The 25,562-nt window shown below is 37.5% G+C and overlaps 1 protein-coding gene across 1 annotated transcript; it reads right to left on the bottom strand.

Moving 5' to 3' along the window:
* Positions 1–335: 335 nt before the first annotated feature.
* LOC139455659 (proprotein convertase subtilisin/kexin type 5-like) lies at positions 336–6,128 on the bottom strand. The gene is made up of 4 exons (XM_071237217.1): positions 6,073–6,128; positions 3,209–4,491; positions 2,494–2,878; positions 336–1,209 (listed from the first exon to the last, which is right to left on the bottom strand). Exons 1-4 carry the CDS (start codon positions 6,106–6,108, stop codon positions 964–966), a joined length of 1,950 nt encoding a protein of 649 aa, XP_071093318.1. The 5' UTR covers positions 6,109–6,128; the 3' UTR covers positions 336–963.
* Between the last annotated feature and the right edge of the window lie 19,434 nt (positions 6,129–25,562).

The raw sequence follows: 25,562 nt of genomic DNA on the forward strand, positions 1-25,562 counted from the left end.
TTCCAAAGATACCTGAAAGTTGTTCCGTTTCACGGGGAGGCCTATTAACACTGAGGGACGCGTGGAAATGAAAACAAAAACCTTGAACACATACTTAGTATGTATTAAAAAACCCATGTTCTAGTCATAATAGCTGTAACAACGTATGTATGAACTGATCGATTAATCATGAATCGTATATAGATAATATATAACCCTAAACAGACCACCACACACTGTTCCTTACACTAGCTGCTGTATTTATTACGTTGGACAACACTAGCTGCTGTATTTATTACGTTGGACAACATTAGCTGCTGTATTTATTACGTTGGACAACACTAGCTGCTGTATTTATTACGTTGGACAACACTAGCTGCTGTATTTATTACGTTGGACAACTATCCTTGCGAGTGTTGTAAAATTCCAAAGTAGACAGGGATTTAGATAAGATTACTAGATACTATAAAATAATCCTAAATGCAATAGAAATGAAAAGTGTCTGGTCTTTGGTGAAAGTAGGAGAGCTCCAAGCTTACTTATAGTGTAAGGGCAGTGGAATATTGGTGAAACATTATTACTATAGGAGCCTAGTAGTGTTATGATCATCGATGGAATTGGACGTTTAAATGGGTTAGATGTATTAGAAACATATTATTTTAATCTGGCGTTGGATTTGTGTGGAGGTTCATGAAACTGAAAATGAATGATGCTACATCATCTTCTGAATGTAAAGACTTTGTAGTACACTGGTATATTATGTGTTGTTGGCTTATCACGGAGGAAATACAGTTTGATGTACCCTCAATGTGCCCGTGTACTCAGTTGAATGCAAATGACTATACTACTATGGCTATTGCCCATTATACAGAATTATATAAATACATCTGCCTGTCTTACTAATATGACATATCACTGATTCCATTGATTAATCTTTGTTAATACTTTTCTGTAACACAAGAATTAAATGTCGTAGATATAACGTTATGTTTCACTTTGACTGCCCTGCTCCATTTCATTCAGGATATCCACAAGGTCATCGCTTTTTATATGAGTGATATCATATTGGTCATTTTCGTCTGTAGCCACAACGTCAACGTCATCAGCTCCTTCATTGCCACGTTGACGGAATGGTCCAGTATTGACATCATTGGTATCATCACTGCATTCGCCCACTTCGTGTTCTTCAAAACCATGGTTTTTATAAACTTGGTGCCTGTTCTTGGTGGTCTAAAAATAAAAACAACGTAATATTTACGAAATTTCATCTCATAGTGACACACATGTACAAACAAAGTATAAGTACAAGGGTACGTCCAGCTATTGTATTACCTACAAAAATGACGAAGGTTCACATTGTTCGATATCCTCTTAAAGCCATGTTAGATACAAATTGTCATCGAAAGAGAACAACCAGTCCAAACTATCGCCCGAAACAGATCATGTGAATGACCACTGAAAACCGGTGATGACACCAGGCGCGCGCGAAAAGGGGATATGTTTCCAATTATTGCCAAATGGAAAGTTAAAAGTAAATGTCAGTCATTCTTTCCAAGTTTGTTGAACATATGATTAAGAAATCATACATCTTAAAGTAACAAATAATATATTTGGGATAACTCTTTCTTAGTAAAGTACAGATACTAGTACATTTGGGGGTTCAGTCCAATCCGGGAATCGAACCCACACTGCCAGAGTGAGGAAACCTAATCACCAGCACACAAAGTCAGCGAACTGGTCCATTCAGTCACCGAGATTTCCACAAAAAAAACAACTGGTAGTCTAGATCTCTTACTTTGTGTACCCCTCTGACAAGTGTAAATTGGCAAGGCTCCCATGGCCGAAAGCTTTGAATACACAATGCTATTTAGAAAGTGGTCAAATGTAAAACATTTTAATACTTGGATAATACATTCCTAGTAAGGATAGCCTTAAGTGTCTCACTCTGCCAGTGTGGGTTCGAATTCCGGATGGGACTGAACCCTAAAAGGTATTAGTATCTGTATTTTACTAAGAAAGTGTTGTCCCAAATATAAAATGTGTTACATATGGCCACTTTCTAAATGGCCTTGTGTATTCATATCTTAAAGCTAGTCTGATTTTACAGCAGTAGTAATTTGTTTTCAAATCTTTTTATCGTTATTGATTACTTCCTTATGCAATTCGCTAAAAGAAGGGGCAATTTAGAATTTATTGCAAATACGTTTTCATTGCCTGAGATTCAATCAGGCAAGTTAGCTTAAGACATGGGTATTCGAGTTTTTCAGTCTTACAACATTAAACACATATTTTTGCAAAATATACTGAAGTGTCATTGTGATCATGAAATGTTGTTATCCAAATGGGTTCAACATAATAGGCATTAATGTAACCATCTATCCCCTTATTTGCTGAATTTCAAATGTTACACGTTTTGGGAAAATACCCGTTTTTGAATGATCAATGTAAACTGTAGATACGCTATGCGGTAATGGGGTTGTTTCATTACACTTTAATTAATGTAAATAATATTACCAATGTCGCCTTTATTCCTTTGCTCTGTGTTCCTATTCCATTCCTTGGAATCGTCATGCAGATGCAGATGATAATGCAGACCAGAATTGCGACAATTATCAGTGTCAGTAGTAATGGGAGGTCTGGTTGTGCTAGACACGTGTTCCCAAGGACATATTTGTTATCTATTGTCCCATGTGGGCAGGATGAGAGACACATGCCCTGATGATGAAACTTATTTCTTTCTTGACATTGAAACTTATAGATACATTCCTTGCCATCTATGAGTTTATCCGATTCACACTCAATACATTCAGTGTCAACAGCTCTTTGGCCTTGAGGGCATTGCTGGTGACAGATGCCACGGCTGTGATATGGTGCCGCCCAAGGACAGGTAATCAGACATGTTCCACTGAAGACAAATTTACCTTGTGATGTACACCAGCCATTGCTGAAACATGTGGCATTTTGCTTCACAGTGTTCAATGGACATCGATTGTGACAGACCCCACGACTATTAAATGGTGCCTCTTCGGGGCATGTGGTTAGACATGCTCCATTGAGGACAACGTTGCCTTGCGATGTGCAGCTGTCAGTGCTGATACAAGTGACATTTGGCACAACGGTGATATCTGGACAGAGCTCATAGCATAATTTAACACTGGATCTGGAACACTCTGACTGACACATTCCACCCTCAATGTATTGATGCCCTCGCGGACAACTATCAATACATGTACCATTGAATATTACCATCTGTTTTGATTTACATAACTTATCACTTACGCATTGTTTATCGTTGATAACCGTTTTGGCAGGACATATTGACAAACAAGATTTCATTCCAAAACTGTCAATATTAAAAAGGGGTGCTCTAGCAGGACAACTTGTAACACATGTGTTATTGTGTATTATCTTTGAACTGCATTCGTATTTAGATACACAGCGCCTGTCTTCCGCAACGTAGTTCCACGGACAGACTGCATAGCACATATAATCTAAGTATGTATTTGGTGCTTCCTCTGGACAGGATGTAACGCAAGTGCCATTAAACACAAACATATACAGATATTTAAAACTTGTACACCTTGTTATTGTAATGCACTCTTTGTGATGCAACACATTTCTTTCAGGGCATTCGTCAACACATACTTTACCACTTACGTACCGTGGACATTCTGCAATACATGTTTTATTGTGTATGAATTGTCCCCTGTCTGCGCAGACAGAATCTACAAGGCATGTAGACAGTGAAGCATTGAGCACAGTTCCTGAAGGACATTCTGTGTGACATCTTCCTTCATACAAGTTCGGGGTGTCTGGGGAGCAGGACTCCACACATGATCTACCTTGAATAAGTTTGCCTTCTTCCTGTATACACCCGTGTTGTGTTATACACTGGTGATGGTATAACACTTTGTCAGGCGGACAGTCTGAGGCACAAGCTCCAGAAACAACATACGGAGATCCGGGTGGGCAGTTGTCCATACATGTCTCATTGTAGATTACTTTTCCAGCTTCAGTGCAGTTATTAGGATTAATGCAGTGAGTAGTATTGGTGATTGTTTCATTTGGACAATTATGAACACAAACTCCTGACATTGTGACAACGGTCTCTGGTAGGCAGGATTCAACACATCCGCCATTATACACGAACATATCCATGTCTGTACATTGTGTAGAAGTGAAGCAGTAGGAACCGTTTACAACTGTGTCATACGGACATGCTTTGTGACAGGTTCGATCTTCTTGAGAAATGTAAAAATCCCTCGGACAGGATCGACGACAGTAGCCATTATGAATGACGAAACCTCTTTCCTGACAGGTTTTCTTTGGTGTACACTTAACCCAGCCCACGCTTAGACGTACATATCCCTCCGCACAGTATTGAGCAGAATATTCGTGTAAATGAAACAAGAGAAACAGACATCCAAGTACCATGAAGCCTGACATCTTAATCATGACACCGGTGTGCTGTTTGTAGAACCTTCTTATAATTAGATGTGTTCCACGGTTATTCTGAAGAAAAGAAAATAATTGTGACAAATATGGTTACGCACCTGATGACACAACTTTGTTAACGTTGACCGTGTAGCTACATACCAAATCAGGTTTCATTCTAGCAATATCTATTCACATCCAGAAAACAGTCACTGCCATGTGAAGTTAGACCTCGTTAATATCATGCAGTATTTTACTGTGTTGTCGACTTGGTCCTGTCTGTCATAAGGATGACCTCGCAGGTAAACCACTGACATAGTATTGTGACACTTGACATAACTATCACTGACATAGTATTGTGACACTTGACATAACTATCACTGACATAGTATTGTGACACTTGACATAATTATCACTGACATAGTATTGTGACACTTGACATAACTATCACTGACACAGTACTGTGACACTTGACATAACTATCACTGACATAGTATTGTGACACTTGACATAACTATCACTGACATAGTACTGTGACACTTGACATAACTATCACTGACATAGTATTGTGACACTTGACATAACTATCACTGACATAGTACTGTGACACTTGACATAACTATCACTGACCGATGTGGCAGGTTTTCGAAAACAATTCAAGAGTAGTAATCTCGCCCTCGATCTGCTTAATGCAAATCAATTACACAATTTATCAGATTTTACAAAAATTATTAATAGAGTCTAACCTTCAACAGGATATATGTTAATGTATGTTAAAAGTATGCTCTGGAAACTAGCTTTAATAATATCATGATCCCGCTTTACCTGTTTAATATGAGGATCTTTTCAAATATCCCATTTGGTCTAAATCCAACGACATAATATCGAAGTCTAGTTAGGTTTGAACCTCGATCGAAAACTGATTGCAAAACTGTTAACGAGCTTGTGGTGTGGACGGTGAATTGTCATTTTGTGCTCGCTACTGGTTGGCGAATAGTTGAGCGAGAGGGTGTATGTCATGCCCCATAATTCTAAGTTAACAAAGGATAGTTCAATAGCAGTGTTCGTTTAACACGCCAAAGTTGGCAAGCTCACAGCTACCTATTGCAAGTCACCGGAACGTGAGTTTTCAAAGAATACTAACATTTTAACAATGAAGAACAAAAAAATGAAGAAATCATATACGCCACGACGGTTTCATATCCCTGTAGATTGACATTGGGCAACACTAAATACATGACATTTTCCAATTAATATTGAGGTATATTTTCACATGACCCATAAATTCATCTAATTTTCGTTTGAAGCGACTTAGTACCGTGGTTCGGTTAGATGACCTGGTTGGTTGTGTGTCATCGTACCCATACAGAGTGGGACGTTGTTCATAATATCAACCACTGGTTTGTCTGTACATTGACGCTGTAATATAGTAGTAGTAGCAATTGCTGATTGCGAAGTCAACAACAAACAAACAGAATATACTTTACCTAGCTACATGTACCTACCTTAACTACTGAATATCCCACCACAGACATATATTCCTCATAAGTATGTAACTCATTCTATAAGTGGTCGCCTGGAAACTTTCCAGTGGAACGGGGGGCACATCGTTTGTTAATCCTGTAACCTCAACAATTCAAAGTCAAGTTTAATACTTACCGCCTTGCTATTCAGGCTGTTTTGCATGTACTGCATTAGATGCCCTTACGCGTACCTGCGATGGCGGTTGTCGAAACAAAAATTGAATGTGGTCTTCCCAGAAATCTATTTTTAAATCCTTGTCAGTATGAGCGGTGACGCCATTAGTCGAGGGATACGGAGAAACAAACAGTCGAGAAGCATTACGGTAAGTGGATTTTGTGCTCATAGCACGTGTATGTATGAAGGACTTTGTGATAAATGAGTCAGTCGGACTGAATTGTGACCTTTAATAATGAACGCGTTCTATCGATATTGATCGAATCCGTGTAGATATATCGTACTTCGAAGGCGTCACATGCAAAGACACCGATAAAAATGCTTTTTTGTCACCGATATACGGATAACTGCCGTAACCACACTCACCTGATCAATACACTTTAAGTATCTGTCCATTTTAATATCAGCTACTGACAACTGACACTACTTTCTCCTTATTGGCGCTTTCCGGATCGGATGACAACTGTGGCTGTCATATTTCACGTAACTACCACATTCCGTAAGACGAGAATTATATGTCCAGTTCTTTGTGAAAACTTTAACTATGTTGTAAATAAAAGCAGAAATAGGAACATGTCCACAAAACTGTCAGACGATGGCCATAGACTCCCCCAAATTGATACTCACGTACAGTACAGAAGGAAGATATAATTATTATGAAGTGTAAAACGGTATATCGACTATCCCTCCATATACACTGAAGTTAATGGGATATCGGATAAGCTACCATGAGCTGTTTAAATTGTTACAAACACCATAAGTTGTTAATGTAACCACCTCATGCGAGTCAGACAAACAAATCTGAGGACTTCTTGACAAATATTAAATAAGTAACTGAACATGAATCTGGAGAGAAACATTCAACGTATTTCAAAACTATTATCATTCATTTTGTAACACTTCAAACGTATTATGAAAAGCTTTTATGGTACCTTTCAGCAAATTTGGTTCAGTGGATTCTGAAGAATATGAAACATATATTTTTGCTACAGTTTGTGCGGTCAGGTAGCCTAGTGGTTAAAGCGTTCGCTCGTCGCGCCGAAGACCCGGGTCCGATTCCCGACGATATTGCTGGAATATTGCTAAAAGCGGCGTAAAACCATACTCACTCACTCACTCACAATTCGGGGGGTGCATTTGAAACTAACCCAGAAAATTGAACATTGGTAGGTATCCGGATAAGATTTTTCAAGATGTCTTTTTTCTAGTAAATAATATTAGCCTGGGTATATCAGATAGCTGTTGTTTTATTTTGTGTTATTTTAGTTGTAAAAGTTGAGATCTATGGGCATGTACTTGTGGAGAAGACAATTTTTTCAATTTCATCTATAATTCCTTTTAGATGTTAAGCTGTTTAATGAACAAACATCAGTTCTAACACATGAATGATATCCATAAATTTCATGTTCAGACTTCCAGTTTGTTCTGAGTGAAAGTATAAAGCCATCGACTATGCCCACTTGGTCCTTTGGTCCTGGTGAGATGACAATAACATTATGTGTAACGGTACAAGTACTTGTCATATCTGGACATACCAGCTTCATTGAAGTTTGAAACACAATATGCCTCAGTCTGAGGGTGACATGTACCAGATTTCATCACACAACAGAGAGCTCTACCTCAGTTACTGTGAACATTTTTTTACTGAAAGACATTGAAAGTTAATTTGACCTTTAATATTAGTTGCGACTATTTAGAAACAATTGTAAAGGGCTTCATATCACTTCTACCACTTATGAAGACCCTAGAACATGACAGTGTAATCATTATTAAAATATCTTAAGCGTCAAAGAGAATAATTAAAGTCTTTGTTGGTCATTATTGTAAATTACAGTCTGTATTAGCATCCCACGAAAGTTAAGTGTTAATAATCGTTCCTAGATATTTGTACTTATTAACAATTTCAATTTGCATCATTATCTATCAAAACCTAATTTAAATCACCGTGTTTTGACCACAAATCCATTACTACCCTTATGCAAATCCTTGTCGTCATAACAAACAGTTCATCATAATACTAAAAAAAGGGCCCTTGACGTTTACAGTAAAGTATGTCGATCAGGAAAATATCTAAATCAATCCTTTCCATAAGATCTCTGAACAGAAATCATGGAACATTATGTCACGAAGCCCTGCTGTTATGCTGAGTCACCACTGCGACGGAGTGTGTTCACGACACTGAACTAAGCTGGTTCACGGCTCCCTATGCGCGTCATCAAGTTGCACCAAGCTATATTGTGATATTAGAGACGGGGCCACAGCTGAGACACTGAACGCGATCGGTCATTTCTGCAGCAGTTACGGAAAGGGACGAGGTTTGCCAAATAAGTTCATCTCAGGCCATATTAGGAGGAGCGGGGAATTTGACAGTTGTATGGAATATGTGTTTGCATGGCATGCCAGCAATAAGGCAGTGTGACAAAGGGATATCCCAGCGGACCAGATATTCCTGCAGCAGAAAAGTTTCACAACCTCGTCAAAATTGGCCAAATATTGAGATTGCAGCTGAGGTCATGCTGGCAGCTGAAGTGACATTTTCAGGTAAATATGTGACAATTACAATGATCACGTATTAAAGTCATTAACCACCTGTAAGCAACTTACTTGTGACACATTAACTTTTATAGCCTACATGTAGATCTAAGTAAATGTGTGATTTTATTTTTACAGGACAAGTAGCCTGTCTATCATATGTTAGTAGTTTGCTTATGTATATATTTTACTTTAACTGGATACTCTGTATGCTAATGTGACTCATTGTCTTATTTCATATACTCACTTTACTCTGTGAGATGATTAATAGCCTCAACCTATTTTTCCAGATGTGAAGAATCAAGAACAAACTTAATGACAGGGAAGTTTTGCATCAGTGATCGTCGTGAAGTGGAAGATAAGAAATTTTAAGGGTATGACCATTTTCATTTTCAACTGAACTAGGCCTTGTTGAACAATAACCATGATGACAACTTTATCATGTGGGAATTTTTGGTGGTGGGGTAGCCTAGTGGTTGTAGCGTTCACTCTTCATGCTGAAGACCCAGGTTTGATTCCTGTCACAGGTACTTTTGTTCATTATTTACAGACTAACGCTGTATAGCTGCGATATTGCCGAGAGCGGCCTTAGACATCAATCAAATCTAACAGCAGCATACTTACTCATGCGGGGATTCCAGGTTGAAATTGGTCCCCATCAACATGATCAACCTATGCTAGTTATAAGACATATTTTAATGGATCGGGTAATCAGGCTCGCTGACTTGGTTGGTCCATGTCATCGTATCCCAATTGTGTGGATCGATGCTCATGATGTCAATCACTGGATTGTCTGGTCCAGACTTGATTATTTACAGATCGCCGCATGTGTGAAGCCCATTTCTGGTGTCCCCCGACGTGATATTGCTGGAATATTGCTAAAAGCGGCGTAAAACCATACTCACTCACTCACTACAGATCGCCGCCATTAAGCTGGAATATGGCTGAGTGCAGAGTTAAACAACAAACACCAAGATGATACAACTACCTGCTCTTGTGGATACCATTTTGAGGATCTTACACATTACTTCCTTTCACATCATAACTATTGTAATAATATGTTCTACTACATGTGTTTTAAACATATTTATTTCATAATGAACTGGATTTGCAAACAAGCCAATGGCTTATCTAATTGCTGCTCAAATACAAAATAAGTATTAATAAAATACTAATTCTGTACTAATGCAATACTATCAGTTGAGCAATAATGTAATCATCTGATTATAAGTAGCTAATTGAAGAAGTCCATATTGATTAATTAAATCTACCAGATTCTGAGATAAATGCACATATTGATTGAATTATTTCAATGTTTTCCTGTACATAATTTTCAACATTACCATATAAAGCTTTCTTATATCATATCCATCCATAATACATATTTTTTTCTAATTATAGCATAATTTGGGCACAAAAATAAGTAATGAATGGTAGTTTTATAAAAGGTGACACAAGTGCGGGATGGGTCCTTTGACATGAATCAGTTTTATATGATTTTAAATCACTACAAGCTGATCTGAGTCGTGAAAGGATATGACTTTGATTCTGTGAAAATGGAAATGCTAAAACATCTCCCCATATTAACCATGCTATTACAGAATCTGTTCGCTTGTTTTTGTATGTAAAGTATTTTTGAACAATTGCATCAATCTAATTTTTGTTTGTATGTGTGATATGCCGATATGTAGAGGTATATGTGCACAAGCGTGTACATACGCATATAAGAATTATGTATGTTTGCCTGTGTACCAGTATATTCATGTGTGTTTTTATGTGTGCCTTGTATATTAGCATATACACTTAGTACACTTAAGTACACTTAATCTAAACTTATGGTTTTGTGTACAGTTTATGTAAATCAAATGTTAAATGTCTTTGTTGGGAGAATTGCACATCAAAACTGTCATTATTTTATATCTCATAAGTAGAACTTTTAAAGTAGAAAAAACTATTTTCTGGTAAGATACATTTCCTTGGTTACTTACTGACTTACTTATATTGGAGATTTTACGTGGGCTGGCCATTTAATGTGTTTCCGAAAAGGGGAAAAAGTTGTTTGGCAATCCAGTAGGGGTGTTTTAGTGGTTGCTTATATAGAATTTTGGAAATATTGAGATTTGGAAAAAATGCCAAGAGGGTTGGCTCGCTAAATACAATGTTTATTCCTAATGCAGGATATTTACCATCCCCAAACACACTCGCGTGATAACCTCTATTTACACAAGAAAACATTAGTCGGAAGTATATGATGAAGTATTTTGAATTGGAGCCATTGCAGTTTAGTGTCTCTCGTACCTCGAAAAGGCACTCTGTTGTATTGGGACCAGTTATCAATTGACTCATCCTTTAGAATATTCTTTTCCCATTTCGTACAGTGTACATTTTTTGTAGTGATATCTGAAATTAGTAAGTTGTAGAAGAATTTGCAAATTTAAGCACATTTTCGATACTTTGGGGTATAATTGGATTTTGCAACTTGTTCAATTCTTCTAGTTCAACATTACTTGCCTTGAAATAGTGTTTAATGGCCACGATAAGGCCGTGAAAATTGTAAGAAGTTCGATTTTATCTCGAAAGATTTTGAAAAGTTGTCAAACGACAGAAATTTTCCATCTTTGTCAAGGAGGTCATTTATGAAACGTACCCCCTTTTGATTCCAGGTGCTATAAAAGACGGGCTTACGCCCAATACATATATTACTGTTAAACCAAATATTATCGGCCACTAAATGATTTGCGTTATGTTCCAGTTGAGCGTTTAAATCCCACCAGGCAGTCAAAATATCTGTAGTAATTGTTAGGGGTAAGTGGTAGTAGTTTATTTCTTAAGTAGTTACAGTTATGTTCTAATATATTGCCTGCACCTACCGGTAACTTGGAAAGATTAAGATTAAATAGATAACTCCATTTAGATTTCGAAGTAAGAAAGCGTCATATCATTGATATTTTTTTAGTCTGGATTGTTGCTTTAATGTTAGGGACATTGAACCCTCCATCCTTTTTTTCACAAATGATTTGGTTTCTCTTAATTTTGTCACGCTTATTCTTCCAGATAAACTTAAAACAGTTTCTTTGAAACGCATTAACAACATCAGTGTTTGGATTTGGTAGTGAACTGAATAAGTGATGTAGCTTAGGATTAATGATTTTTAAATTGTGTTTCTGCCAAGGGGAGTAAGGTTGTGGGCTGACCAAATAGACATTAACCGTTCACATTTTCTGATCTTTTGTTTATAATTTGTTACTATCGTATCATCAAGATGCTGGGTAAATGTAATTCCTAGAAGGTCAAAGTCACTTTGGTCCCAATTGAGATTAAGTTGGGGGCATAATTTAATTTTTGAGCGTTTTTAGGATCCAATCCATATGAGACGCGTTTTTTCAATGTTAACTTTTAGACCTGAAAATCTGGCAAAGACATTAAACACAGCAAAGAGACATTGTTCGGAACCGTCTGAAATACATGTTGTATCGTCTGCAAACTGATTGATTAGAAATTCTTCATTGTCTATTGTTAACCTTTTGATATTTTTTTTTTTATCATTATGGCAAGAATCTCTGCACAGAAAATTAAATATATATGGAGAGAATGGATCACCCTGACGACATCCCCTTTGTATATCAAACATGGGCGAACCATAACCATTTACAAGTACACTGGATTCTATTAGTAGAAGTAGTCCAGGAATTTGGTGTGATTCTGTGTATTCCATAAGGTCATAAATTAATCTCGCTATCTCGCCAATATACCTACCAGACATAAAGCCTTTTTGGTCGTCGCTAATTAATATATGGAGCACAGGTTTTATTCTTTTGGAGATAGCAAGTGAAGCTATTTTGTAAAAAAGTGATAAAAGTGAGCTAGGTCTCCAGTTTTTTAAAAACATTTTTGGTTTGTTACCTTTTGGAATGCAAGTAACAAGTCCCCTTTTTAGAGTTATGGACAATTCACCTTTATCATATGATTGATTTATTGATCGGATTAAAAATTTGTTGATATCTGACCAAATTTTTTAAAGAAATTCAGCAGTAAAACCATCGGAACCGGGGCTTTTATCATTTTTCAAACATTTCAGTGCTGCAAGTAGTTCTTCATAGTCAAGTTTGCCTTCTAGTGATGATGATTAGTTTTTATCCAGCTGAGGCACATTTCAATCCTTCAATAAAATTTCAAGATCAATATTACTAACATCATTTTTCTTATGATAGAGTTTGGAATAGAATTTTCTAATTTCTTCTTGAATTTCCTGTCGATTTGTTAAAACATTTCCATACTCAGACAAGAGAAAGATTTATTTAGGAAATTTCTAGACTCTAACGATAAGAAATATTTGGTTGGTTTTTCCCCCTTTTCGACTGCGTTTACTTTTGCCCTTATCATAAGCCCTTGCGTTTTGATCTTACTAATATATTCTAATTTTTCATTTATCGTATCAATTTCCTTTAGTATCTTAGATTTGGCTTCAATGTCGTTAGTCGCATCCATGTCCTTGGTTAACTGATTAATCTTAGATATGAGTTCAGTTTCATCTCTTTCTTGTTGGCACTTTTTATAAGATGAATATTTAATAGTCTCGCCCCTTATCTGCAAGAGAAGTATTTCGAAAAACATCTGGCTGTCTATGGTAAAGTCACTGTCAGTAGAGTCATAGTTCTTGTATTGTAAAATTGTTTCCGATATTGTTTTTTTGACAATAGCTACATAGTCTTTGTCCCTGAGAAGCGAGTTATTAAATTTCCAGAATCCTGCCCCCTTGTCTATTTCAGTTAAGGTAAATGACATTGATACTGGAGAGTGGTCCGACATAAAGCTTGGCTCTATTTGAGTAGCTGTAATAGACGGGATCATATTATGCGACACAAGAAAGTAATCAAGTCTAGCTTGCTTCAATGGAGATGGTTGGCGCCAGGTGTATCTTTTTTCATTCGGGTATCTCTCTCGCCAAGGGTCAACTAGGTCCATTTCATCTTTTAATTTCATTATTCTATCTCTCGCCTTTGGATTATTATTGGTCACTTGTTTAATGTATATTTAGGATTAGCTACATACTATGATGCTACCAAGGCCACCCTTGAGATTATCAGACAGTTTGTCTGGATACAACCTGATGTCTCAACTGTACTTTATTGGATTCTCCCTTGTAGCAAACTATGTGTGCGACAAGGACTTTGACCACTCTGTGCAGATGTATGACAATGCTTAACAATGCATATAGAACTTGGGGAATGATTCAATTATGTCATGCAAGTCAAAGTTGGGTTCCACTGTATTTAGAAACAGACGATAGATGCAATACTGTTTAACTTTATAACAATCAAATGTGTATTCCAATAGGAATACACATATATTTACAATTACCCTTGAAAAGTTCCAAAACCGAAATATACTTTAATTATGATTACACTTTGCCAGACCAATATATTTGACAGTTTTTCCTGTTATTGTTAATGTTCATTAAATTAATTTTCAAAAACGATAGAATAAATGATAAAAATATGGTAATGATTTTACTCATGAATATTGCCAGTAGCCGAATTAAGGTCAGAACAAACAGGGGAGGTTTTATGAAAAATGGATAATAAAATATTAAGTGCTTTGCATTTTTTATCAGTGTCTATTTTGGCCTACCAATTAATGGTAGATATTAAATATCAATAATTAATGAGGTAATTATTTCCAATGTGGCTCCCATTGCAACTAAAGCAAGGAACAATTCAAATTAAGTCTGATTCAGCTGCTACATTGAAATGTATTTGCTCTTCTAATCAGTAATTCAACCAGTTGTATAGTGACTTGATATTTGGTGAAAATATCTGTTGTATGAAATCCTAATGTTACTTTCTTTTATATTTGGGATGATAGGGTAGCCTAATGGGTAAAGTGTTCTCCGAAGCCCCATGGCCAGGTTCTATTCCCCACATGGGTACTGTGTGAAAAGCCCATTTCTATGTTGCTGGAATATTGCTAAAAGCCTAGTGAAACTATACTAACTTGCTCACTCATTACATAGTATTTTGAGATTACTTACATGACTTGTGTGATTGAATGTTTTGATAATTTTGAATAGTTCTGTTTTTATGTATAAGAACCTGTTTTGCAAACATTCGAGAACAATTCAGGTGAGCCTTGTGGCACTACAGGAATTGTTTTTAGAAGATCAGATACAATTTTGTTTTTTTCTGTAAAATTTACGGTTTGCTATAGCTTACTTACATGTTCGAAGTTTGGTTAACATGGTTAAATATCAGTTGCTTGATAAATTGTCTTTACTTTACTGATCGAGAAAACAACTTTTTACCCTTTGTCATTATATGTGTGTTTCTTATTTTTTTAATAACAAGCTTTTAAAGATGTTATAAATTGTTTCAGGTACCTGGATTTCACAGTGACACCAGCTCAGACAAGTCATACAAAGGACTCACCGGATGATGAATAATCCTCCCCAGAACAACCAACAGATTCACCTCAGAAAGTGTTGATTCCGAATGAATAATGCCACATCAGTCTGATTCTGTGGGTGGTCTTATTACGACACTAATCAAGTCTGAAGGAATTAATACCTCTGCAGTGTGACTATATGTTTATGTGGTGTACACCGAGGCTGACTATACAAACCTGAATGACTTTTGTGGTTTACTGCACAAACACAATTGACGTTAGATATTCTTCTACCTTGAAATTCTTTTGAGATTTGACTTATTTGTTTATTTAGAAAATGGCTATGAAGCGTCTGTTTCTGTTTTTGAAAGTTCTTGCCAACACCTCTGGTTACTGAACCAGTGAAATGTCATAAAATCAATAAATATGATTTTTTATCTCAACAAATTCTTTGTTTTGCTTCATTAGCATAAAGAAGTAACATAGGTGCTGAACATATATCAAATATACCTGAATGTTTTCCTACAATAAATACAGCTCATTGAACAAAGTTTTTAGTTCCATGTCAGTAGAAAAAATAAATTGATATTTTTATGTACCGGTACTTTATTAGGTGTTTTCTGTGGATTCCATTAGTCTAATGCACCTATTTGGGGCCATTATATATTCTGTTTCAAACTTCAATGAAACTCTCCTGTCTAGATGTAACAAGTACTGATACCATTCCAAAATAATCTTTTAATCTCACCAGGAACAAAGGCCCAAGTGAGCACATAGCCAGTGACTTTCATTTTTTTGTCTGTGAGTATGGTGTTATGCCACTTTGAGCAAAATTCCAACAATATCATGATGGATGACACGAAGCAATGGGCTTCACACATTGTACCGATCTGGTGAATCAGACGCTTCAACCACGAAGCTAGAACAAACTGGGAATATGAAGATGAAATGTAAGGATATCATCATACCAGGACTGATAGTTTTTCATTTAATACGCTGAACATCTAAAATGAAATATATATGACATTGAAAAATGTTTTCACCAAAAGTACATGCCCATAGATTTCAATTTTAAGGGAATATTTACGGCTAAAATAACACAGAATATTACTACAGCTATCTGATATGCCCAGGTTAACATTATTTACTAGGAAAAAGACATCTCGAAAAATCTTAGCCGGATACCTTCCGTATACCTTCAGCAATGTTCAATTTTCTTGGTTAGTTTCAAATATATTTGAACAAAATACACCCCCCAAATTGGGACATTTTTTTTGAAACTCAGAATGAGGTATCCGGTGGGGTATCCGGTGCCGGATTCTTTGACACCTAGATTGAGGTATCCGGTGAGGTATCCAGTGCCGGATACCCGGATTCCAGGAGGCATACTTTCCGGTGAGGATTACGGATATCACGGATCTGGTATCTGACAAGGTATCTGCCACCGGATTCCCAGACGCTTTTTGGGTAAGTGTCCGGAGGTATCCGGAAGGTATCCAGATACCGGAAACTGCATTTTTCCCGCTGTCGGTGCACACGCTCTACCAACTAGACCACAGAGACGGTCACATCGTTTAAGAACAATTTGTGCAATGTATTCTGAGAAGTAGTATAGGTAATGGGGGTTCTGGACCACTTCCACTGGAGCTGGATTTATCACCTATACTGCTACTACAGATGGCATTTTTTATGCCAAAATGATTATGCGATTCAACGATAGTCATGAGTTGTATTAAACGAAACATCAATATTAATTAATACTGAATAAAATTTACTATAGCCCACAAGGATATTGGAAAGGTATAGGAGCAATAAAAAAATTAGCCACCGCGGCTAAGGGATCTAAAGATGTAGCCAAGGATTGGTTAAAGAAACAAGCGTTGTGGCAAATATATTTACGGGCATATACCGAGGAAGAAGTTTGATATTTTTACAACGAATGAAGTTCATCAGGTTGACCTCTTGTTTCTTCCCCACGATAAGGTAAAACGCAAAATGTATAAATACGCTTTAACAGTAGTGGATGTGGCTAGTCGATACAAAGAGGCAGAGCCATTAACCTCGAAAGATTCAACAGAAGTAGCTAATGCACTGAGCCGCATATATAAACGCGGACCGTTAAAATGGCCTAAGCTATTTCAAGTAGATCCCGGTTGCGAGTTTATGGGATCGGTAACTAAACTGTTAACAAAGCACGATGTCGAAATCGTCCGTGGTGAAAGAGAGGCCCACCGTAGTCAAGCTATCGTCGAAAGATTTAACAGGACATTAGCAGAACGTTTGTTTGGCTATCAGTATGGGATCGAAATGAAATCCGAACGATTGAGATCAACCGAATGGGTGACACGATTATCAGCCGTTGTATCATCGCTGAATAATGAAGTAACGAGATTAATAGGGAAGAAACCATCTGATGCGATTAAAATGAAATCCGTGACTTCCGAATCTTCAGCACCGAGGAGAGGCAAAGAACGAAAACTTCCGGATAGAGTAAGGGTAAGATATTTATACCAGCCCAGTGAACTCGAGGGAGGCCTACGTCGCGCAACCGATCCCATATGGTCCCTTAAGACATATAACATTAGTCGATTGGTTACGAAAGAAGGAGAGCCTATTCTTTATCATCTTCAAGATGGACCGGGTAGAGCATTTGTACGAGAAGAGTTGTTCATAGTTCCCGACGGTACAGTATTACCACCATAACCATAAGCATAGGTAGTTACACCATCATTATCAATCCATCTCTTTGTATCTAAGGGGGATAATGATGTCTTGTTCATTCTTAATCCATATATCCTATGATTATAACTTCTTAAAGAGTTCATCTCGTGTTTGAACGTTCTACCATTGAATAATGATTCTTTATACTGTTCGTGTTTGATGTGCTTTTTTACAACATACTTCTTAACACCCTTAGCTTTTCTTATCTCCCCATTATCAGACTTTTTTTATAGAATACATCTTAGGTCTTAATCCTACATACTCCGATATAGGGGTCCCAGAACATTCATCCTTCATCTTACCTAACACCTTTTTATTTACTACGCTGTGCAGTGGATTATCTTTAGGGTAATCGCTCATGTCGTACATATCTATTTTTTCTGCCATATCTTTATACTCATCCTCAGTTTGTATTTCCATCAACAAAGAATCTGTGTCGGTATATAACACCTCGCATCTATCGCCGTATTGCTGTTTAAGTTCGTTGTAATAAAAGTCATACATTAAGTGTTTTGACAAGTCGAGAATACTCAAACAGACGTACACGCGTCTGTTGAATTTTATATTACTTTTCTGCATATGCAACGCGGCTAAGTCATTATCGAATATCTTGCTTCTGTTAAAAGCCGGACTGGTTATAAGTTTCCTGAGTCTTTCTTCCTCATTAGATCTGACTAATTTAACATCAACACGCTTCCTTAGATTCTCCATAGTTTTACCAAATACCGAGTTATTCATGAGCTTATATAGATTCTTTTCGAAATCGCTGGTAGCTATCTTTCTTAAATCTGTGTTCAGCCTTATATAGGGCTCCATCCAAGGACTTTGATCAAACTTAAGAACTCTGTGTATTTTCTTAAGTTTCATACCTAACGATAGATACAACTGGAGATTTCTGTAGTGAACTATATATTTTGTCTTATCCATCAAATTTGGTACGAGTTTTTCTACGTTAGCTAAACTACTATTACCCATCAAGGAGCGTTGATATTCCGACATCCAATCTTTATTAACCATTAATCTTTCGGGAGCTAGCAGATAACTGTTATGGTCTTTATGTAAGGAACTTGGATATTCTAGGTCAACTTCTAGTATGTACCCTTTATTCGCATCATTCACTTCGATATCATCGACCCACTCAAACCCATCTGTGGGTAAAGGTTGACTCATAGCCCATCCGAACAAATTGTTAGCGTCGAGATATAATATATGGGTGTCAAGTTTACTCGGATCGTATCCTTCCACTAATTTATTATTAGCCTTAGAATACCTTTTCGCTGCCATCGATATACCACCTCTTAATCCTTTCTCAATAAACAAGTGCATATCATAATCTGTTAGTAGTTTTAGTTCTACGTCGGTCTTCTTCAACAATGCATCCCACGATAGTCCGGGACTGGAATAGTACCATGCCGGGTCCAAGCCGTACTGTTTTAAACACGTCTTTCTAAATATCTCGAATATATCGGCGAGTAACAGTACATCAGTTTTTAAGTACAGATCGTGATAATCGCCTAAATTCTTACAACCTAATTTATCCCAGACCGTCAGAGCGTGTTCATAATCGGCATCTGTTATTTTAGATTCTGTTAAGTTACTATAGAATGATTCGAGGGGTGGTAATTTAGTTTCTTCGAATCTAGACCAATCATTCATATATTCGTAAGGATATACACCTTTTCTCAGCAACAAATGACGAGTTATCTTATCGGTATATTGATTTGTTATCGCAAAGTCATCGGGATTGTTCGCATTAGCTAAATTGTCCAGGGAAGATAACAGAAACTGTACGGAGTCTATGAATCTAAGCCCATTACTTTGCTTTAATCTAGATTTCCCATCCTTGTCCCTATAATGTATAGGTTTAGTCAACGAGAATGATATGTATTTTTCCATATTGTTAGGAATGCACATTAAACCGCCGTCGGTCTTTGAGATAGCTTGCATAATGAGATGTGAATCGTATCCCCTAAGGTTATGAAACACAATGGGGATGGGTATTGTTTGAGAATTCAGTTTTAGTTTCAAGTTACACTCGTTATGTGCGGCTCCCGGATAATTACCCGTGACGTGACAATGATCTCTTACGGAATCCCCATCCAGGGGTTTATTACAAACATGACAACTAGTTGACTTCTTATGGGCCCTCCAATCATCCCTCGTCATACGCATGGGTTTCTTACACGATAATTCTTCCCTGATTATTCTCTCTTCGTTTTGTAGATATTCTAGGAACTTTCCCGCTGCATCGGGACCTCTGTAAATCACGGGAGTGTTTGTTTTCCCATCATACCTTACAACTATATATCCAAACCCACAAGGAATATGTTCTTGAGTTTTGTACGTAAAACTATCTTGATTGCTATGGTTGGTATTTTCTATGGGTTTGATAAGCGCTTCGAAGTCGGCGTAAATTACGTACGGTACTGGCATTTGATTACAATAATGTTCAAATTTTAATATATTTTTTCCCTCTTTAGGCATATTGATCCTGATAGCGGTTTGTCCAACACCTCTACAGTCTTCTTTATGCACTTCTAATAGATCTTGACTGCTATACCCATGTAGGCATCTTTCGCAGAAATATTTCTTTTCCTTATGTTTTGTTTGATCGTATAATAGCCTGTTTAAACTCTTTATCCACCATCTTTTTCGATCAAAAATGAATTGATTCTAGGAATATGTTCCGGAGCGAAGCTTATCCTATGTACAACAATTCCTTTAGAATGTCCGAAAACATTTATAGCTAAACTATTTTGCTTTTCCACCTTATCAATTTGTGATATTGGAGTAGGTTCGTCTATACCATCGAAGTTGAGTCCATCGTTTTGGGGATAGCTAGAAGGTCTTTCCGGATGATTGTCTATGGGGAACAATGCAGATCTTATCATCATTCTTAAACAGTCATCGAATTTATTCTTTACGTTAATTATGGCTTTTTTCTTCTTATAATACGGGGTAAATCTACATAAGATCCACCTTTGAAAGGCATATAATTTGCTATATCTAAATATAAACTATCGATTCTATCCACACCCCAACCCAAACCTCTATTAGTCCAACGTTCTAAAGTTTCCTGTATCCTCTGAATTGATGTATCTAATGATGCGTTTATAGTATCGGATTCGGTTTTAACTTCTTGATTGCTACGGAAATATCGTTCGGTATATTCGGTGCTATCGTCTGACCCTATCAGCACTGTGTTTCTTACATACACAATAACGACCTTTGACCCCTATCCCGCATTCAGAACACGTATAGTTTATGTTTCCGCGCCTGATGTAATAATTGTGTACGCCGCAGTAAACATCAACACAGCGTCGGTTACATAGAGTCGTCTTACCCATGAGTGTAAACTTGCAATTATACATGGTTTATACATATATCATATCATTTCTCTAAATGCAAATCACGTCTACACTATTGTATAGCTGAAAATCAATACAGCAGTCAATCCCATAATCACAAATGTGACCTCGCGGTCTTTCTGAGCCTCTGACGGTGTATAAAACTGACTCATTGTTGGTCTCGGTATTGGGTCGAGTTTTTTCCCATAAACGAGGAAGTATTCATGCATGGCAGATTCGACATCCTTAAACATTTGAATTGAATGTCCTTCCTTAAGTAGTTTTTCATGAATAAAGTCTAATCTCTTCATTCTCTGCCGGGTATATTGTGACTGAGCTGCTTGGAGTTGTTCTATTGCTTCGTTATGTCGTTTACGCTCCTCTTCAACTTCTTTAGCGTTTGATTCCCTCATACTAGAAAATAAATAATTACTCCCCGAAAAAGCTAAAGCATTAACAATAGCTCCACCGACCATCATCGCAATTGATGCCATCTTCAATAATATAAAATATTTAAATGTTTAATTGCTTCATTATGTCTTCCGGGATAAGCCCTTGTTTGATGAGCATATCCTTCGTCGCCATAGATAATCCAATATCCAGAATCATCATACCAATATCATAACTATTAAAATCTAGCTTGGGAGGTGTGTCTTTAGTAATCATTTTAGCCATACGAGCATAGCCAATGGCCAAGCCGGTGACCACCGCTGAATGATACGTTGCATTTACCAACATTTTACCGTCTGTAGCTGGAGTAGTCATGCTTCTTATAGCATTATATGGGGGCTAACCTCTAATTGAACTTGTTGTTGTATTGGGGGTGATGTTTTCTCTTCTCCGGTCTTATAAAAGAACCATACAGCCGGTATACCAGCAACTCCTACTAGTGCCCATGTTTTAATCGGATAAATATTTGAATTATTTATTAATTTCGCTTTGCGCGCCAGTCCTCCCTTCCTCCCAGCTGCTATTTTTGGGGGGTTCTTAGTAACTCTGGGTTGTTTTTGTGTTTGTTGTGGTGGTTCCTCATTCAATATCTGTTGTTCCTCGTTCACATGTTGTTGCGTTTCCGCAATCTGTTGTGCAGTTTCGTTCACAATCTGTTGTTGTGTCACCTGTTGATTCTCCATTTATATTATTAAGTGGGCACGTATGTTTAAATTGACAATACCTAGCTGTTATTAAAGCTGTGGTGAACGGAGCTAAAAACATTCCGTATCTATGATAAAACTCACAGCTCACTGAGCTTATAGCATGTTCGATGAATGGGTCTTTCTCTAGAGATTCGCATAAATACATACGATGTTCTGCCGGGATAGGGAGAAACGTACTAGCTACGACTGTGTATAGTTGTAATATAGCTGACCCTATCGTTTTAGTCATGGTAGCTCCCAGTCTAGACTCGTAACGCGTGTACAGTTTTTTAATTTCTTCGTCGGTCATGTTATCAATTTTTTCGATGGTATAGTTTTCTCCCAAATATTGGGAACATTTTCCACCGGCTACCAAAGCCGCGAGTCTTTCTCTATGTTTATCTAAAGATTTATCTACATCAGGCTCAGATTCTTTGAGCATTTGTTCGATGAGTTCGTCGCATTCCATAATGTAATACCTAAGGAGATATTTAAGTCTAACATAATATAATATGGCACATCCAATACAGCCCGTAATAATGAACTGTTGCGAAAGAATGATGATTTCGAACAACATTTTATGTCATATTAACCGCTAATGTTCAATTTGCTACATTTTGCTATAATTTTGCTATAATTTTGCTACATTTTGCTATAATTTTGCTACATTTTGCTAAGCAATTGCATAAGCAGCTGGTTGATCGGTTTTTAATACGAGTTTACAGTGCTTCGTTGCCGCTAACAGTTTTCTGACTTTATCTCGTTCGGGCTTGGTATAAATAACATCATTTTCGCGTAAACATAACTCGAATGAATCTCGGTCTTTGCAATGAAAGAGTGCTACCCATTTGGTCTGCTCTCAGATCTTTCAGGACAGAGTTGTATTTTTGAGTAAGTATCCAAACGCTATGTTGAGTATGCCGTCCGGAGAATGCTAATTACGAAAGCATATCTTTCTTTTTTGTGAGTTCTTTACTCGCGCTGCAGTCGTCTATTATGAAAAGAGTTGATTCTCCTTTGTATTTTTCGTGACATACTCGTAAACAGTCTTGTAAACGATCGCCCGGATCGACTCTGTGTACCCCGGCGTCATTCATTCCCCAATCTCTCGATAAGTATGTTTTATTAACGCTTATAGTCGGGCACAGAATAATAATATGATCGAAAACGTCCCGATAATGACTTTGTAAAATATCTAGAATAAAAGCTGTTTTTCCGCAGCCTTGTTTGCCCGCATATGATAGCGCAGTGCGGATCTTTAGGTAAAAGATTATTAATAGATTGCTTGCACGAATCTCCCATTCTGTATATTAAGTTGTGCATCCATAATCACGTACAAATATATGTTTAATTTATCAGCTGATTCCTGGAGCTTCGTTATCTGTATGGTGGCACCCTCGCTCGCATTTTCTATTCTCCTCCCACTGCCGTGTAGTTGGTCATCGTCCGTTGTTCGCATGTCTAGCCATAGCGCGTACTTCGTGGTGAGGTATTCACCCATCGATACACTTCCGAGAGACAGATCTTTCACGACCGCGCTAACTTCCGGAGAACGTTTTATAGAAAGAAGTTTTTTAATCTCATCCCACTGGTGATACGCTAGCACTCCTTGGCTATATAGTTGATTAGGAACGCCCTCGATAGTCAATTCTACTTTTGTAATATTGGGATTGTAGAACTTCTCGGTATTTCTTTTATACGCATCGGAGGGGTCCTCAAACAACATTAAAATACCCTTCAACGACCTCGTGGGGACGTTTAGATTGATATTCCACATCGTATCTTTTTTGTCCCTCATGATCTTTCGGTGTCACAGCACGCGATCGTACAAAATGGCTAAACGTCCTGAATAATGGTTACGAATTTGTCTGGCTAATTCGGGATCCGTTATCATATCGTACTCGAGCGAGATATTGTCAATGGAATAGCTAGCATCATCAGCAGCTCTGATTACTCTACCGTAGTCATTAAAAGTGAGTTTGTATTCTAACCTATCGCCTAGGGATGCTTGATAAAAGGGCATGTTGGAATCTAGTAATTCAAAGTCTAGCTGAATATAGAATCGGTTACCTAATGCGTCGGCAACGGCCTTATCTTTTTCGTTGGTATCAACACCATTTTCAGCGCCCACGCGCAGTCTCAATGTGTTCTTATTACAAATACCTTGGTACTGTAAGTTTTCCCGCTCTTTATCCGTTCTCCAGAGATCCATGTAACAATAGTATATATCGCTATCGTCGATACTCAAAACTTCATTACCGCTAATTATAATGGCGATTTTCTTAACGATAGCACGACCTATGTTCTGAACGGGCTCCCTGTTAACGTCGGTAAAAGTCAAACTAATCGTAAATGCTAGTCGGACAGTTACCGGAACTAACACATCGTGTGCGCCGAGATTAGGAAAGCGAACCAGAAGCGTTTGATTCTGATAGATGGTACTAGGGTTATTAGTTATAGTTACAGACTGATGAATTGCTTTGACCCCTAATGGATCTCGAAGTCTACGTTGTGGGTTGAACTTGCGTCCGTATTGCGAAGACATTGTTATATTGAAAACATGTACCCTATGTTAAATGTAAAAATGGGTGATTTTGAACTTAATGACTTAAATCAAAGTACCTTTGATGACTTTGATAACCAGAATCCAGTCGAAGATAGTAAAGAAATATTGCGACTGCGTGACTCTCCGGATATTGATCTTATGCATTCTCGTACTCGTAAGCCCCTAGCCTTGTCTACTATAGCCGGTAAACACGGCACCGTGTTTGTTCGTGATCAATTAGGTTTTCTAGACTACTCGCCGCTTTCCGCGAAGACTACTAAGGTTCTTCAAACCATGCGTGATGAACTCGTTAATACAGATAATTTGGAGGCTTCCTCGATGGTGGCCTCGAACGGAGAAATCTTGACCACCATTGATGATCCTCATTTAGAGGTATCACCATCCTTAGAGTTCAGTATTAGGGAACTACGAGGTCTTGACAAGGCAATGCGAACAATACAGGGAGAACTGATAAATGATATGGCTAAGATATCCGAAATCGACAAGCATATAGCTTATGAGAAAACAAAACTTGACCAGGACCTCAATGAGTTCAGTAGACGCCGCGTAGCGGAAAGATTGCGTAACTTAGAAGACGAAAGATCAGCCCACCTCGAGGCTGCTTCCACTAATAGAGAGGCACTTCGTTCGCAAATCAGTAGAATTCGAGAAACTATCGATCGATAGCGTATTCGCTAAGAACTATTTAACCAAATCAGTTCATTAAGAACTATTTAACCAAATCATGAGTAAACCAGCCGTGACTCCAGCGCTGTTTTTTCATCGATA

This window comes from Haliotis cracherodii, unplaced genomic scaffold (genome assembly GCF_022045235.1).
Source record: "Haliotis cracherodii isolate W230 unplaced genomic scaffold, xgHalCrac1.p SCAF_11, whole genome shotgun sequence".
In the NCBI taxonomy this organism is placed as follows: domain Eukaryota; kingdom Metazoa; phylum Mollusca; class Gastropoda; order Lepetellida; family Haliotidae; genus Haliotis; species Haliotis cracherodii.

Bases quoted from the DNA above. Each gene is read 5' to 3' on its own strand.
- LOC139455659 (XM_071237217.1), bottom strand. From the start codon at position 6,108: ATGCAGTACATGCAAAACAGCCTGAATAGCAAGGCG. The intron at 4,492-6,072 runs GTAAGTATTAAA...TCTTTTCTTCAG, and splicing joins ACAGCCTGAATAGCAAGGCG to AATAACCGTGGAACACATCT. The intron at 1,210-2,493 runs GTAATATTATTT...TTTTATTTTTAG, and splicing joins AAGGAATAAAGGCGACATTG to ACCACCAAGAACAGGCACCA.